Source organism: Panulirus ornatus, chromosome 34 (genome assembly GCF_036320965.1).
Source record: "Panulirus ornatus isolate Po-2019 chromosome 34, ASM3632096v1, whole genome shotgun sequence".
Taxonomy (NCBI): Eukaryota; Metazoa; Arthropoda; class Malacostraca; order Decapoda; family Palinuridae; genus Panulirus; species Panulirus ornatus.
The window spans coordinates 1,997,868-2,016,705 of record NC_092257.1 but is presented as its reverse complement, the minus strand read 5'-3'; the positions used below and the strand labels follow the sequence as shown (position 1 = coordinate 2,016,705).

General features: G+C 41.2%; 1 protein-coding gene across 3 annotated transcripts in view; it reads right to left on the bottom strand.

The window, feature by feature from the left end:
• LOC139759758 (PHAF1 protein CG7083) overlaps positions 1–12,961 on the bottom strand; it is a 52,268-nt gene extending 39,307 nt beyond the window's left edge. For 2 of the 3 annotated variants that reach the window (XM_071682201.1, XM_071682202.1), the window contains exon 1: positions 12,757–12,960. In XM_071682201.1, coding sequence (XP_071538302.1) covers positions 12,757–12,820 — 64 coding nt within the window. In that variant the 5' untranslated portion in view covers positions 12,821–12,960. Of the gene's footprint in view, positions 1–12,756 lie in introns of all 3 variants that reach the window. The other variant, XM_071682203.1, reaches the window with a different exon arrangement.
• Between the last annotated feature and the right edge of the window lie 5,877 nt (positions 12,962–18,838).

The following is an 18,838-nucleotide window of genomic DNA, read 5'->3' as shown; positions in this document are numbered from 1 at the left end:
ATACACGTCCACACACGCAAATATACATACCTATACATCTCAATGTACACATATATATACACACACAGACATATACATATATACACATGTACATAATTCATACTGTCTGCATTTATTTGTTCCCATCGCCACCTCGCCACACATGGAATAACAACCCCCTCCCCCCTCATGTGTGCGAGGTAGCGCTAGGAAAAGACAACTAAGGCCCCATTCTTTCACACTCAGTCTCTAGCTGTCATGTAATAATGCACCGAAAACACAGCTCCCTTTCCACATCCAGGCACCACACAACTTTCCATGATTTACCCCAGACGCTTCACATGGCCTGGTTCAATCCATTGACAGCACGTCGACCCCGGTATACCACATCGTTCCAATTCACTCTATTCCTTGCACGCCTTTCATCCTCCTGCATGTTCAGGCCCCGATCACACAAAATCTTTTTCACTCCATCTTTCCACCTCCAATTTGGTCTCCCACTTCTCCTCGTTCCCTCCACCTCCGACACATATATCCTCTTGGTCAATCTTTCCTCACTCATTCTCTCCATGTGACCAAACCATTTCAAAACACCCTCTTCTGCTCTCTCAACCACACTCTTTTTATTTCCACACATCTCTCTTACCCTTACATTACTTACTCGATCAAACCACCTCACACCACATATTGTCCTCAAACATCTCATTTCCAGCACATCCACCCTCCTGCGCACAACTCTATCCATAGCCCACGCCTCGCAACCATACAACATTGTTGGAACCACTATTCCTTCAAACATACCCATTTTTGCTTTCCGAGATAATGTTCTTGACTTCCACACATTCTTCAAGGCTCCCAGAATTTTCGCCCCCTCCCCCACCCTATGATTCACTTCTGCTTCCATGGTTCCATCCGCTGCCAGATCCACTCCCAGATATCTAAAACACTTTACTTCCTCCAGTTTTTCTCCATTCAAACTTACCTCCCAATTGACTTGACCCTCAACCCTACTGTACCTAATAACCTTGCTCTTATTCACATTTACTCTTAACTTTCTTCTTTCACACACTTTACCAAACTCAGTCACCAGCTTCTGCAGTTTCTCACATGAATCAGCCACCAGCGCTGTATCATCAGCGAACAACAACTGACTCACTTCCCAAGCTCTCTCATCCCCAACAGACTTCATACTTGCCCCTCTTTCCAAAACTCTTGCATTCACCTCCCTAACAACCCCATCCATAAACAAATTAAACAGCCATGGAGACATCACACACCCCTGCCGCAAACCTACATTCACTAAGAACCAATCACTTTCCTCTCTTCCTACACGTACACATGCCTTACATCCTCGATAAAAACTTTTCACCGCTTCTAACAACTTGCCTCCCACACCATATATTCTTAAAACCTTCCACAGAGCATCTCTATCAACTCTATCATATGCCTTCTCCAGATCCATAAATGCTACATACAAATCCATTTGTTTTTCTAAGTGTTTCTCACATACATTCTTCAAAGCAAACACCTGATCCACACATCCTCTACCACTTCTGAAACCACACTGCTCTTCCCCAATCTGATGCTCTGTACATGCCTTCACCCTCTCAATCAATACCCTCCCATATAATTTACCAGAATACTCAACAAACACATACCTCTGTAATTTGAGCACTCACTCTTATCCTCTTTGCCTTTGTAAAATGGCACTATGCAAGCATTCCGCCAATCCTCAGGCACCTCACCATGAATCATACTTACATTAAATAACCTTACCAACCAGTCAACAATACAGTCACCCCCTTTTTTAATAAATTCCACTGCAATACCATCCAAACCCTGCTGCCTTGCCGGCTTTCATCTTCCATAAAGCTTTTACTACCTCTTTTTCTATTTACCAAATCATTTTCCCTAACCCTCTCACTTTGCACACCACCTCGACCAAAACACCCTATATCTGCCACCCTATCATCAAACACATTCAACAAACCTTCAAAATACTCACTCCATCTCCTTCTCACATCACCACTACTTGTTATCATCTCCCCATTAGCCCCCTTCACTGAAGTTCCCATTTGCTCCCTTGTCTTACGCACTTTATTTAACTCCTTCCAAAACATCTTTTTATTCTCCCTGAAATTTAATGATACTCTCTCACCCCAACTCTCATTTGCCCTCTTTTTCACCTCTTGCACCTTTCTCTTGACCTCCTGCCTCTTTCTTTTATACCTCTCTCACTCATTTGAATTTTTTCCCTGCAAAAGTCGTCCAAATGCCTCTCTCTTCTCTTTCACTAATAATCTTATTTCTTCATCCCACCACTCACTACCTTTTCTAATCAACCCACCTCCCACGCTCCTCATGCCACAAGCACCTTTTGCGCAAGCCATCACTGCTTCCCTAAATACATCCCATTCCTCCCCCACTCCCCTTACCTCCTTTGTTCTCACCTTTTTCCATTCTGTACTCAGTCTCTCCTGGTACTTCCTCACACAAGTCACCTTCCCAAGCTCACTTACTCTCACCACTCTCTTCACCCCAACATTCTCTCTTCTTTTCTGAAAACCCCCACAAATCTTCACCTTCGCCTCCAGTTGCACCTCTCAGCACATTAACATCCAAAAGTCTCTCTTTCGTGCGTCTATCAATTAACACGTAATCCAATAACGCTCTCTGGCCATCTCTCCTACTTACATACGTATACTTATGTATATCTCGCTTTTTAAACCAGGTATTCCCAATCACCAGTCCTTTTTCAGCACATAAATCTACATGCTCTTCACCATTTCCATTTACAACACTGAACACTCCATGTATACCAATTATTCCCTCAACTGCCACATTACTCACTTTTGCATTCAAATCACCCATCACTATAACCCGGTCTTGTGCATCAAAACCACTAACACACTCATTCAGCTGCTCCCAAAACACTTGCCTCTCATGATCTTTCTTCTCATGCCCAGGTGCATATGCACCAATAATCACCCACCTCTCTCCATCAACTTTCAGTTTTACCCATATCAATCTAGAATTTACTTTCTTACACTCTATCACATACTCCCACAACTCCTGATTCAGGAGTAGTGCTACTCCTCCCTTGCTCTTGTCCTCTCACTAACCCCTGACTTTACTCCCAAGACATTCCCAAACCACTCTTCCCCTTTACCCTAGAGCTTCGTTTCACTCAGAGCCAAAACATCCAGGTTCCTTTCCTTAAACATACTACCTATCTCTCCTTTTTTCTCATCTTGGTTACATCCACACACATTTAGACACCCCTGGGGATAGGGGAGAAAGAATACTTCCCACGTATTCCCTGCATGTTGTAGAAGGCGACTAAAAGGGAAGGGAGTGGGAGGCTGGAAATCCTCCCCTCTCGTTTTTTTTAATTTTCCAAAAGAAGGAACAGAGAACGAGGCCAGGTGAGGATATTCCCTCAGAGGCCCAGTCCTCTGTTCTTAACACTACCTTGCTAACGCGGAAAATGGCGAATAGTTTGAAAGAAAGAAATATATATATATATATATATATATATATATATATATATATTTTTTTTTCTTTTAAACTATTCGCCATTTCCCGCGTTAGCGAGGTAGCATTAAGAACAGAGGACTGGGCCTTTGAGGGAATACCCTCACCTGGCCCCCTTCTCTGTTCCGTCTTTTGGAAAATTAAAAAAAAAAAAAAAACGAGAGGGGAGGATTTCCAGCCCCCCGCTCCCACCCCTTTTAGTCGCCTTCTACGACACGCAGGGAATACGTGGGAAGTATTCTTAATCCCCTATCCCCAGGGATTATATATATATATATATATATATATATATATATATATATATATATATATATAGAGGTAGTAAAGCTTTGCGGAAGATGAAAGCCGGCAAGGCAGCAGGTTTGGATGATATTCCACAGGAATTTATTAAAGGGGGTGACTGTATTGTTGACTGGTTGGTAAGGTTATTTAATGTATGTATGACTCATGGTGAGGTGCCTGAGGATTGGTGGAATGCGTGCATAGTGCCATTGCACAAGGGCAAAGGGGATAAGAGTGAGTGCTCAAATTACAGAGGTATAAGTTTGTTGAGTATTCCTGGTAAATTGTATGGGAGGGTATTGATTGAGAGGGTGAAGGCATGTACAGAGCATCAGATTGGGGAAGAGCAGTGTGGTTTCAGAAGTGGTATAGGATGTGTGGATCAGGTGTTTGCTTTGAAGAATGTATGTGAGAAATACTTAGAAAAGCAAATGGATTTGTATGTAGCATTTATGGATCTGGAGAAGGCATATGATAGAGTTGATAGAGATGCTCTGTGGAAGGTATTAAGAATATATGGTGTGGGAGGCAAGTTGTTAGAAGCAGTGAAAAGTTTTTATCGAGGATTTAAGGCATGTGTACGTGTAGGAAGAGAGGAAAGTGATTGGTTCTCAGTGAATGTAGGTTTGCGGCAGGGGTGTGTGATGTCTCCATGGTTGTTTAATTTGTTTATGGATGGGATTGTTAGGGAGGTGAATGCAAGAGTTTTGGAAAGAGGGGCAAGTATGAAGTCTGTTGGGGATGAGAGAGCTTGGGAAGTGAGTCAGTTGTTGTTCGCTGATGATACAGCGCTGGTGGTTGATTCATGTGAGAAACTGCAGAAGCTGGTGACTGAGTTTGGTAAAGTGTGTGAAAAAAGAAAGTTAAGAGTAAATGTGAATAAGAGCAAGGTTATTAGGTACAGTAGGGTTGGGGGTCAAGTCAATTGGGAGGTAAGTTTGAATGGAGAAAAACTGGAGGAAGTAAAGTGTCTTAGAAATCTGCGAGTGGATCTGGCAGCGGATGGAACCATGGAGGCGGAAGTGGATCATAGGGTGGGGGAGGGGCAAAAATTCTGGGAGCCTTGAAGAATGTGTGGAAGTCGAGAACATTATCTCGGAAAGCAAAAATAGGTATGTTTGAAGGAATAGTGGTTCCAACAATGTTGTATGGTTGCGAGGCGTGGGCTATGGATAGAGTTGTGCGCAGGAGGATGGATGTGCTGGAAATGAGATGTTTGAGGACAATGTGTGGTGTGAGGTGGTTTGATCGAGTAAGTAACGTAAGGGTGAGAGAGATGTGTGGAAATAAAAAGAGCGTGGTTGAGAGGGCAGAAGAGGGTGTTTTGAAATGGTTTGGTCACATGGAGAGAATGAGTGAGGAAAGATTGACCAAGAGGATATATGTCTCGGAGGTGGAGGGAACGAGAGAAGTGGGAGACCAAATTGGAGGTGGAAAGATGGAGTGGGAGACCAAATTGGAGGTGAAAAGATGGAGCGAAAAAGATTTTGTGTGATCAGGGGCCTGAACATGCAGGAGGGTGAAAGGAAGGCAAGGAATAGAGTGAATTGGATCGATGTGGTATACCGGGGTTGACGTGCTGTCAGTGGGTTGAATCAGGGCATGTGAAGCGTCTGGGGTAAACCATGGAAAGCTGTGTAGGTATGTATATTTGCGTGTGTGGACGTATGTATATACATGTGTATGGGGGTGGGTTGGGCCATTTCTTTCGTCTGTTTCCTCGCGCTACCTCGCAAACGCGGGAGACAGCGGCAAAAAAAAAAAATTGCAAGAGTTTTGGAAAGAGGGGCAAGTATGAAGTCTGTTGGGGATGAGAGAGCTTGGGAAGTGAGTCAGTTGTTGTTCGCTGATGATACAGCGCTGGTGGCTGATTCATGTGAGAAACTGCAGAAGCTGGTGACTGAGTTTGGTAAAGTGTGTGGAAGAAGAAAGTTAAGAGTAAATGTGAATAAGAGCAAGGTTATTAGGTAGAGTAGGGTTGAGGGTCAAGTCAGTTGGGAGGTGAGTTTGAATGGAGAAAAACTGGAGGAAGTGAAGTGTTTTAGGTATCTGGGAGTGGATCTGGCAGCGGATGGAAACATGGAAGCGGAAGTGGATCATAGGGTGGGGAGGGGGCAAAAATTCTGGGGGCCTTGAAGAATGTGTGGAAGTCGAGAACATTATCTCGGAAAGCAAAAATGGGTATGTTTGAAGGAATAGTGGTTCCAACAATGTTGTATGGTTGCGAGGCGTGGGCTATGGATAGAGTTGTGCGCAGGAGGATGGATGTGCTGGAAATGAGATGTTTGAGGACAATGTGTGGTGTGAGGTGGTTTGATCAAGTGAGTAACGTAAGGGTAAGAGAGATGTGTGGAAATAAAAAGAGCGTGGTTGAGAGAGCAGAAGAGGGTGTTTTGAAGTGGTTTGGGCACATGGAGAGAATGAGTGAGGAAAGATTGACCAAGAGGATATATGTGTCGGAGGTGGAGGGAACGAGGAGAAGAGGGAGACCAAATTGGAGGTGGAAAGATGGAGTGAAAAAGATTTTGTGTGATCGGGGCCTGAACATGCAGGAGGGTGAAAGGAGGGCATATATATATATATATTTTTATATTTTTTATTATACTGGGGATAGGGGATTAAGAATACTTCCCACGTATTCCCTGCGTGTCGTAGAAGGCGACTAAAAGGGGAGGGAGCTGGGGGCTGGAAATCCTCCCCTCTCGTTTTTTTTTAATTTTCTAAAAGAAGGAACAGAGAATTGGGCCGGGTGGGGGTATTCCCCAAAGGCCCAGTCCTCTGTTCTTAACGTAGAATCAAGGCATAGTTAAGGGCGGGGGTAAAATGGGCAGCTGACGTGAAGTTCCAGTTTTTTGCCCTTGTAAAACGAGGAACAGCGTAAAAGAAAGAAAAAGACAATATATATATATATATATATATATATATATATATATATATATATATATATATATATATATATATATATATATTTTTTTTTTTTTTTACTTTGTCGCTGTCTCCCGCGTTTGCGAGGTAGCGCAAGGAAACAGACGAAAGAAATGGCCCAACCCCCCCCCATACACATGTATATACATACGTCCACACACGCAAATATACATACCTACACAGCTTTCCATGGTTTACCCCAGACGCTTCACATGCCTTGATTCAATCCACTGACAGCACGTCAACCCCGGTATACCACATCGCTCCAATTCACTCTATTCCTTGCCCTCCTTTCACCCTCCTGCATGTTCAGGCCCCGATCACACAAAATCTTTTTCACTCCATCTTTCCACCTCCAATTTGGTCTCCCTCTTCTCCTCGTTCCCTCCACCTCCGACACATATATCCTCTTGGTCAATCTTTCCTCACTCATTCTCTCCATGTGCCCAAACCATTTCAAAACACCCTCTTCTGCTCTCTCAACCACGCTCTTTTTATTTCCACACATCTCTCTTACCCTTACGTTACTTACTCGATCAAACCACCTCACACCACACATTGTCCTCAAACATCTCATTTCCAGCACATCCATCCTCCTGCGCACAACTCTATCCATAGCCCACGCCTCGCAACCATACAACATTGTTGGAACCACTATTCCTTCAAACATACCCATTTTTGCTTTCCGAGATAATGTTCTCGACTTCCACACATTCTTCAAGGCTCCCAGAATTTTCGCCCCCTCCCCCACCCTATGATCCACTTCCGCTTCCATGGTTCCATCCGCTGCCAGATCCACTCCCAGATATCTAAAACACTTCACTTCCTCCAGTTTTTCTCCATTCAAACTCACCTCCCAATTGACTTGACCCTCAACCCTACTGTACCTAATAACCTTGCTCTTATTCACATTTACTCTTAACTTTCTTCTTTCACACACTTTACCAAACTCAGTCACCAGCTTCTGCAGTTTCTCACATGAATCAGCCACCAGCGCTGTATCATCAGCGAACAACAACTGACTCACTTCCCAAGCTCTCTCATCCCCAACAGACTTCATACTTGCCCCTCTTTCCAAAACTCTTGCATTCACCTCCCTAACAACCCCATCCATAAACAAATTAAACAACCATGGAGACATCACACACCCCTGCCGCAAACCTACATTCACTGAGAACCAATCACTTTCCTCTCTTCCTACACGTACACATGCCTTACATCCTCGATAAAAACTTTTCACTGCTTCTAACAACTTGCCTCCCACACCATATATTCTTAATACCTTCCACAGAGCATCTCTATCAACTCTATCATATGCCTTCTCCAGATCCATAAATGCTACATACAAATCCATTTGCTTTTCTAAGTATTTCTCACATACATTCTTCAAAGCAAACACCTGATCCACACATCCTCTACCACTTCTGAAACCACACTGCTCTTCCCCAATCTGATGCTCTGTACATGCCTTCACCCTCTCAATCAATACCCTCCCATATAATTTACCAGGAATACTCAACAAACTTATACCTCTGTAATTTGAGCACTCACTCTTATCCCCTTTGCCTTTGTACAATGGCACTATGCACGCATTCCGCCAATCCTCAGGCACCTCACCATGAGTCATACATACATTAAATAACCTTACCAACCAGTCAACAATACAGTCACCCCCTTTTTTAATAAATTCCACTGCAATACCATCCAAACCCGCTGCCTTGCCGGCTTTCATCTTCCGCAAAGCTTTTACTACCTCTTCTCTGTTTACCAAATCATTTTCCCTAACCCTCTCACTTTGCACACCACCTCGACCAAAACACCCTATATCTGCCACTCTATCATCAAACACATTCAACAAACCTTCAAAATACTCACTCCATCTCCTTCTCACATCACCACTACTTGTTATCACCTCCCCATTTGCGCCCTTCACTGAAGTTCCCATTTGCTCCCTTGTCTTACGCACTTTATTTACCTCCTTCCAGAACATCTTTTTATTCTCCCTAAAATTTAATGATACTCTCTCACCCCAACTCTCATTTGCCCTTTTTTTCACCTCTTGCACCTTTCTCTTGACCTCCTGTCTCTTTCTTTTATACGTCTCCCACTCAATAGCATTTTGTCCCTGCAAAAATCGTCCAAATGCCTCTCTCTTCTCTTTCACTAATACTCTTACTTCTTCATCCCACCACTCACCACCCTTTCTAATCAACCCACCTCCCACTCTTCTCATGCCACAAGCATCTTTTGTGCAATCCATCACTGATTCCCTAAATACATCCCATTCCTCCCCCACTCCCCTTACTTCCATTGTTCTCACCTTTTTCCATTCTGTACTCAGTCTCTCCTGGTACTTCCTCACACAAGTCTCCTTCCCAAGCTCACTTACTCTCACCACCCTCTTCACCCCAACATTCACTCTTCTTTTCTGAAAACCCATACAAATCTTCACCTTAGCCTCCACAAGATAATGATCAGACATCCCACATCGCTCCAATTTACTCTATTCCTTGCCCTCCTTTCACCCTCCTGCATGTTCAGGCCCCGATCACACAAAATCTTTTTCACTCCATCTTTCCACCTCCATTTGGTCTCCCTCTTCTCCTCGTTCCCTCCACCTCCGACACATATATCCTCTTGGTCAATCTTTCCTCACTCATTCTCTTATATATATATATATATATATATATATATATATATTATATATTATGCATTATCTGACTCAGCCCGCATATGGGTAAAGCACCAGTGAGGTTTTATGACTGTCTGTGAAAAGTACACTTACTGAGGACTTCTTGCTTGAAAGGAAACTATCATTTCCTTGCTTCTAACTGATGTGCCTTAAAGCTGTTTGAGCCCCATTAATAGAGTCCCGGCATTGTACAGTTGAAAAGTTATATATCCATCATCATGTTTCCGCTGAGCTCCGCCTACTGGTGGCTGCACAGCAAGTACTGTGGTACCCTTGACAGGTCTGTATCATTATAAATGGAAGGGAGTGCAGTACAATCTTGTGAAGGACCTTTTTGCTGTAAGGGAGTCTAGTATTTCTCTGCTCCCGAGTAGAGTGCAGCCATGAAGCAAGCTGCAGGATACCTATAAATGGTTTCCTGGGGTTTTATAATCAAATAATTATTTCCCTGGGTTTTCCATATTTTACTGAGCTGCAAATTCACTAATATAACCACTTACTCTCACATTCTTTCTCAATATAAAATCTAGGAGCTGTTTTGAAGGCTTATGGCTCTCTACAGTTCTTACATTCTTAAATGGAGGAAAAAGAATTCTGGCACTTCTTTTCAATTTTTGATTAAAGCTTTTCAAGTAAAATCACTTTATGTGATTAACTGTGTCTGATATTTCATCTTTCCATAATATTATATGGAAGTGTGCATTCATGTGCACTATATTTGTATGTATGTATGTATATATGTATATGTATATATATACATATATATAAAAATACGAATAAAGTGCATATGAACGCGCACCTTCTTACAACATACAAACCTCCAACAGCCAGGATCGAACCAGAGACCCCTGTGCACAGGTGGGAATGCTAGGCCCATAGCCTAGCGGTAGCATTCCTGCCTGTGGCACAGGCTGTTGGAGGTTTGTATTATATATATAAATATATATTATCTATTCATATTTATTTATTATACTTTGTCGCTGTCTCCTGCGTTAGCTAGGTAGCACAAGGAAACAGATGAAAGAATGGCCCAATCCACCCACATACACACGCAGGAGAGTGAAAGGTGTGCAAGGAATAGAGTGAATTGGAACGATGTGGTATACCGGGGTCGACGTGCTGTCAATGGATTGAGCCAGGGCATGTGAAGCGTCTGGTTTACCATGGAAAGTTTTGTGGGGCCTGGATGTGGAAAGGGAGCAGTGGTTTCAGTGCATTACACATGACAGCTAGAGACCGAGTGTGAACGAAAGTGGCCTTTGTTGTCTTTTCCTAGCGCTACCTCGCGCACATGCAGGGGGAGGAAGTTGTTATTTCATGTGTGGTGGGGTGGTGACGAGAATTAATAAGGGCAGACAGTATGAATTATGTACATGTGTATATATGTATATGTCTGTGTGTGTATACATATGTATACGTTGAGATGTATAGGTATGTATATATGCGTGTCTAGACGTGTATGTACATATATGTGTATGTGGGTGGGTTGGGCCATTCTTTCATCTGTTTCCTTGTGCTACCTCGCTAATGTGGGAGACAGCGATAAAGTATAATAAATAAATATAGATATAAATGAATTGCTTTCTGATAGAGGAGAGGAAAGGTGCTGGCTGAAAAGGACAAGCAATTTTTTTCAGTGATGAAGGCACAAGCATAAGGGTTTACAATGATTAGTCAAATTTCAAGCATGATGTCATGGACTTTCCGTATCTTTTTTGTTTTTTCTTCTTTGTTCTCATAACAAAATATCATGAGTTTAGTTCACTTTCTTATTATCATTTCAACAATATTCTTTTATTTTGTACTTAATAATCATACCTTGTCAAAGCATATAATCACATAATATTCCCTTTGCTTGGAAATCTGGGCCTTTATAAATAAGGAGCTCCATCATAAATTACACTAAAAACATTTCACAGCATATCAACTTCATTTCACAGTATATATTCCTATTAATGTACGGTATGTTTTAGGATACACAATGCAATCCCTCCTATATGTTTGTCATGCCTTAAGACCAAGAAAGTCCCTTTAAATCTGACTCTTTTTAGAACATTTTTATATGACTATGTGTCTGCTTTAACTACCCACCTATTCAAGATATGCATTATATCATTCAAATATAGTTGGGTACCTTCTTAAAAGAGTGCTTAGATCATAAACTATCAACAAGAAGGTAAATCAGTATTTCAGTTCTTTTGTTTATCTAATGACATACAGATGAAAATAACATTGAACAGTGTCTGAAATTATTCACGTAATGAAGACTCTCATTTCATATAATTATCATCAACGCAGGTAAATTAATAAATGCATATCCTTATACTAATATTTTACCAAAATAAGTGTTTTCAAACTTACTTACACCTACTTAGGTAAAGTTATTCCCTTTTACCTACTTACTTACACCTACTTAGGTAAAGTTATTCACTTTTACCTACTTATTAGTCTAAATTAACGCCATATCTTCCCTCTGCTTCATAACCTACCCATTTTCGAGGAAATGATATTGCAGGATTAGTAAGGTTACTTGAAACTAAAGCCTGCGTGCCTATAATCATTCATATAGAAACATATTACCTAACATTGTTTTCACAGATATGACAAAAGTTACACATGCTTCCTTAAACTACATATTTAAATGAGCAAGTGTTCAATGTATAATAAACATGTGCCTGTAATGGCAATGAATACTAATAGCTTACATAGATGTCTTAAAAACATACACATAATAAATCAAGGATGAACAAGCAATAATATAAAAATCTGCACTTGAACCCAATATTTTCCTTATGAACCATGTCCTCCTATATTGTTAACAATTTCTAATTAATATCTAAAATATTAGTATTTCAGCTAACATACTGATCCCTGTACTTAGCTTATACATAGAGACACCACATATCACTTCAAATTTTCAATCCATTGATGTATGTCTTGCGTCTTATAATATGCGAGAGATTACATTCGTATCTACGTATACGCCATACAATTAAACAAATCTCGAATAAACTGCAAAGGAACAATGTTTAGGTAGTTACAATTACAGAAAAGATTACAAACGAGTTTTTAGTGAAAACATGCATACGAAAACTTAATCCTGATCGATCACTATCCCTCGTATCCCTACAGAGTCCGCAGGAATTAGAGCGAGTTACTTGGATCCGACTTCTGAACTAATGTTTCAGGCATTCATCCATGATATCCTTGTTACCAACAACTTTTTCATTCATAACTGTTTCTTTCATGAGTAAACACGTAAGATTCCATTAAAAATGTCCACAAATCACATCATACTCTCAGGAATGAGAATGAAATCAGTGATTTAGGATACTGCCACTCACCTAAAACAAAGTCCCATTTTTCTGAGCTTAGCGACTGTTCTGGATAAACCTCAAGCTCCAACATACTGTACACCTCACACAGCCTTCGTTACAATGTCTCAAGCGTCTTCATTACATTTAAAGTGTTTTTCTCACGATTTACGTATCAGAACTTTTGTGCGTCCTTTATGCTGGCCTTCCTCATCTCTTCTCAATTTAACAACATAAAGAAACTAAAACAAATAAGACTTAGTAACTGATCTATTATTTATAGAGGGCTTTAAATAGACAATAACATATTTAGAACCTATATACATCTTAAACTTGTTTCACATTCCGGTCTACACCGATTCAGATTCAATCCTTTTAAAGAACGAGTCAATACAGCGTATTTTGATAACAAAGGTTTATTCGTCTATAGCTCAACAGCTGATCAGGCGCATGCGCAAACGTGTTCAGAGTTCAAGGTGTTTTTACGTCATTTGACTGTCATATATATCTGACTGTGGAATAGAAAACAAAGGTCGTTCTAAGATATAATGAGCTAATATATATATAGAATTATAATCTGCTCTTTTTGCATCATATTAGTAAAGAGGACAGTCTCATGAACATACAAACGAAAAAAAGAATACTTGAATTCCCCGTTTTCGCTCCCTCAAGGATGTTGCGAGGGGAGGAGCCTAACCGAAGTACCCCACCCAGATTGGAACCAACTAATTTCACAGAAAACGAATAGATAATATGGCGAAGTGTCATCATTGCATAGTTATTTATAAACACAACGGGAAAAATAAAACCAGAAGGCATGCTTGAAGTGGAGCGACACCATTTCCGGAGTTGCGTTACCTGATGCACTCGTTCGTGTACTGACGTGTCTATTCATTAAATATTTAGAGTAAAAATATTATTACATGCAACTTTGTAAATATAGGGGATCTTTTTATTCCCCTGATTTATATAAATAAACAAGGAAATCAGGCATTTGTCTCATGGCAAAGTACCAACCAGTCAGTTAATCCTTAATCTAAGAAACCGAATTTACAAAGTGTGGTCAAAACAAGCGTCAGGTCATATGATTTGAGCTGACACTCTCTTGAGATCGTTGACCGAAATATCAATATGATTTAGTCTGTTTCAGTAATGATCATGTTGAGTTCCTGTTTCAGTCATGTCCATGTTTAGTTTCCGTTTCATTCATGTCCATTTTGTGCTAAAACCGCAACGGAGTACGAGAATTCGCTTTGTATTTAACACAAGGAAATGTACTTTAGCACACCGCCAATGTTCATGTGTGAGACACCATAGGAATAAGTACCTTATGGTATGCTTTCTGATACTTTAGTACAACTTGACTCATGACAGAATTCCTTCCTTCCTTCCCCGTGTGTTTGACGTGTCGCCAAGGGAGCGAGCGTGCACCTGGTGGCCTACAGCATTGTTCTCCACGTCATTACTTTTTTCACCGATGAAATCATCATGGCTTTAGAGAATGATTTAAAACGCTTTATCACTGCCCTAGCACTAGTCAGTAGTTTAAAAAACGGGTATGACTCTGTATTTGAGTATGAGTAGGGTCGTGAGTGGTAATCGACACCAAGTTCATAATTATGGAATGTTTGTCTTTGTTCACTTTCGCTCGCTCGTCTCTGAGAGGTTATTGTACTTTGTTTTATAGTACTCGGCTAACATATCCACCAATAACCAAACTTGTGATTCAGTGTATTAGAAATGATTATTTCACAACTCCAGCGTGATCCTTCTAAGATGGATATTCACAAACCTAAGGAAAAAAATAAGTAAAGTCAAGCTGTGATTACAGAATCGGGTTTCAGGTTGTCCCTGAACCGCACTCAAGAGGTTATCGTACTCGAGGCGTAGATTATCGTACATGACAAACCAGGCTTTAATATAATTTGGTGCCGCAAAGTGTATGTATGCATATTCCATAGCCATTAGTTAAATTCAACGATAAACACAGTCAGTCATACACATGTATACAACTAATAAATCTATGAGAATGTAGCATTACAGAGTTTGAAGAAAGCCACATTTAACATGAATGATATCTTTCAGCGGGATGTACACGCGTCTTCCCTGGGCCAGGAAAAGATACAAATGATTACGAAGAATGTGTTGGGTTTTTGCATGTTTTCCCCGCTACAGCCAAGAAGAAAGTTTATTGTCTGAAATGATTATCATTACTTCACAGAAATGCTCAGAATCTATTGCATTGCCATCTTTTAATGCACTGTCACATATGATAGTTATTTCTTTTTTATATGAAATCTATAACAAACATTTTTTTTTCCAGCCATGTTTGAGGACACGGTTCCCCCAGTCGTTCGTCAGCGGTCACTCTGCCGTCCTGCAATGCTTGGTGAATAGTGAGGATAACTACAGGCTGTAAGCAGTGCGTCTGGCCTCAACCCCATCTAACGCATGGAATGACAGGGAACCAATCAAATTACATCTATGACAGTGGTGGCAACGCTTTCTGATTAACACGAAATATCAAGATCATATCTAAACCAATTGTCTGTAATGCACAGAATTTCTTACAAAAATCACTGTCTTTGTATGTGGCACATTTCCAAACGCGAATTTAATATACAGAACAGATATAAAGCAGCTGTGGTGTCTTGTCAGGTCGAAGCGTACGATGACCTTATTTTTATCAGGTCACCAGCAACACCTGCACACAGGGCGTGTGCCGATATGTGGATGTTTACTCAACAGAATATCACCCCGGCTTAGGTAGGTGGTGGGCGTATGGGGTGACGTGGGCCGTATTACAGTCAACTCACATGAATTTTAAACTATAATTCCAAATCAAAAAAGCTAAAGAGGAAAATGAAATGGAGAAATGTCTGTCGGTTTCAACATGAGATTACAGAGAGAGTTGTAGATGCAGATATTATTAGCTAAAACTGAGAGCTGAATATGTAGACAGATATCAGAAGCACAGACAAAATAACCAAACCATATGTGGATAATAAGGTGGAGGAAATGAACTATACATAGCGACTGATGTCATTAGTATGTTCTTGGAATAACTAAAATGTCTCATCCAAAACAAGAAGTCTTTTTTACTCAAAAAAAAAAATAAAGTGTTTCAGAAGAACACATATGGAATTTCTCACCAAGTCTTACGTTGTTGGATGTCTTCATCGTCATGTGGATGGTGCATGACACATGCACTGATGACAAATAAGTTGGATGTCTTCATCGTCATGTGGATGGTGCATGACACATGCACTGATGACAAATATTGATATGAGTTACATTAGCAAGATGAGAGACTTCCTTCGTTCCAGTTAAGCCATACAAAGTTTATTGATTATCTGAGGCAAAGCTTCTCCTGTGTAGGGTGGTGAGAAATGACACCCTGGGACCTGACACAACCTGACCTGACCTCAGCTACGTATCCCTTCGACAAAGATCAGGTTAGGGACGTGACCCCCAGCGCCTCACGTGGGTTTTCTGCACGTGTTCTGTATGTTCACCAAGCCTCTGAAGACGTGTGATTAACACACTACAGCGGTTATAACCAACCATCCTCCAGTGCAACAAGACAACATAAAAACCCTCAGTTCTGCAACACAATCATCTCAGAGAAAACTGTCTTCGGTGAAACCCAGAGTCACATTACCAATATTGTCTTCAATATATCATAATGACTCACATTCTTACGAGAAGGCAATCATGCAGACCTGGGGATGTGACCATGACTTGGGAGTGTGGTCATTACAACATAAAAGGTACTGAGGAAACCTAACTAACTTGCTACTTCTGAGGGGTGAGGGGAGAGAGAATACTTCCCACGTAATCCTTACGTGTCGTAGAAGGCGACTAAAGGGGACTGGGAGCAGGGGAAGGGGGGGGGGGTTGGAAATTCTCCCTTCCTGTTTTACTTTAACAAAAGAAAGAACAGAGAAGGGGGCCAAGTGATGAGTTTTCCATCTAAGGCTCAACCATCTGTTCTTGACGCTGCCTTGCTAACAAGAAATGGCTTATATATATAGCGCAAGGAAACAGACGAAAGAATGGCCCAACCCACCCACATACACATGTATATACTTACACGTCCACACACGCACATATACATACCCATACATTTCAACGTATACTCATATATACATACTCAGATATATACATATATACACATGTACATAATTCATACTTGCTGCTTTTATTCATTCCCGTCGCCACCCCACCACACATGAAGTGACAACCCCCTCTCCCGCAAGCGCGCGAGGCAGCGCTAGGAAAAAACAACAAAGGCCACATTCGTTCACACTCAGTCTCTAGCTGTCATGTATGATGCACCGAAACCACAGCTCCCTTTCCACATCCAGGCCCCATAAAACTTTCCATGGTTTACCTCAGATGCTTCACATGCCCTGGTTCAATCCATTGCAGCACGTCGACCCTGGTATACCACATCGTTCCAATTCACTCTGTTCCTTGCACGCCTTTTACCTTCCTGCATGTTCAGGCCCCGATTGTTCAAACTATTTTTCACTCCATCCTTCCACCTCCAATTTAGTCTCCCACTTCTCTTTCCCTCCACTCCTGACACATATATCCTCTTTGTCAATCTTTCCTCACTCATTCTCTCCATGAGACCAAACCATTTCAATACACCCTCTTCTGCTCTCTCAACCACACTCTTTATTACCACACATCTCTCTTATGAGAGAGAGAGAGAGAGAGAGAGAGAGAGAGAGAGAGAGAGAGAGAGAGAGAGAGAGAGAGAGAGAGAGAGAGAGAGGATATAACAGTATGAATAATCGCTTCAATTTTTTTTTTTTTTAGACATGTGTAAGTCCACTACTTCAAAAGTACATATAAGTGACCTGGGTCAGAAGATATTGTCTTGCCAGTAATGAACTCCATACACTTGGCAAAAAAGGAATTTAAAAAAGAATCCTAGCCTCTACGCAGACCACACCCTTGTGGTCCTGGTTCCTGCTCTCACCACCACCACACCAGCGGGGGTTATCACTCACTCCACCATCACAGTTACATGACCTAAGAGTATAAACATGGCCAGCCTCTCCCAGTATGAATAACTCGGAGCTGCTTCTCCTCCTGCCTAACTCTACTGCCGCTCTAATCCTAGCACCGTCATCATAAATCAGTTATTTATAAGTTAAGCTTTGCATTCATTTTCACCTCGAGACACCCACAACATGAAATCAACGTAACAGCCATGTTATAAACGCGTAACTATGGCCTAATTGTTATAAACGAGTAACTACAACCTAGCTGGGTTCTCTCAAATTATGGGAGACCCCTTAACTCTTAAGGTCAGGTCAAACCCCACGCCATTATATCCCTTAGGGTCGTTAACCGGGGTCGGGAATGGTCAGTACTTCCTTGTTTACTAAGGTTAAGAATGCTCCTTTAGCAGGTAGTTTATTTTTCATCTGTTGCACTGCATTGCGCACACGAATCGTTACAGTATAAAAGCATAATTCTAAGTTTATTCTTATGTTCACGTTCTGTGAATTTCGTAATCGAGAGATTATCATAGGGAAAACAAGCTTTCTAAACAACACGTTTCCTGGTCAACATTTCCAGTGTTAAGTGGTTATGTAACCCCATAGAAGGGGAAGCTCTCCCTCCGCCCCGCCCCACTTCCCTTACCTCGTCAGCAGCCTTCAAAGCTCAGAATACCGTATGAATCTAAGCCTAGATATGGTTAACAACATTAATTACATTACACTTTTAACCTGAAAGTACACACCATCTCTAAACCCTGCGTACGATAGAGCAGGCTGGAACTACAGGCTCTGGTCGCTGCTCAGGGATATTACAAGTTCTCCAAAGCTTTTTTATTATTTCCGTTGACCCACAGGTAAACATCCTGAACATGTAACTTTAACTTACACTTTTGTTTTCACATATTTTCTACCGCTTCCTCTTTTGCTCTCTTTCATTGCTCTCTGGCCGGTGTTTTATAAACCTATTGATCGTTCAGAAGCAATGGAGAAGAGCACGAAAGAAACCTTCAAAAACAGTGTTCAAGAACTTTAAGATATTTACATCTGCCGCCGAAAACAAGTACATTTTTTCTTAGGCTACAGTATTTCAAAAC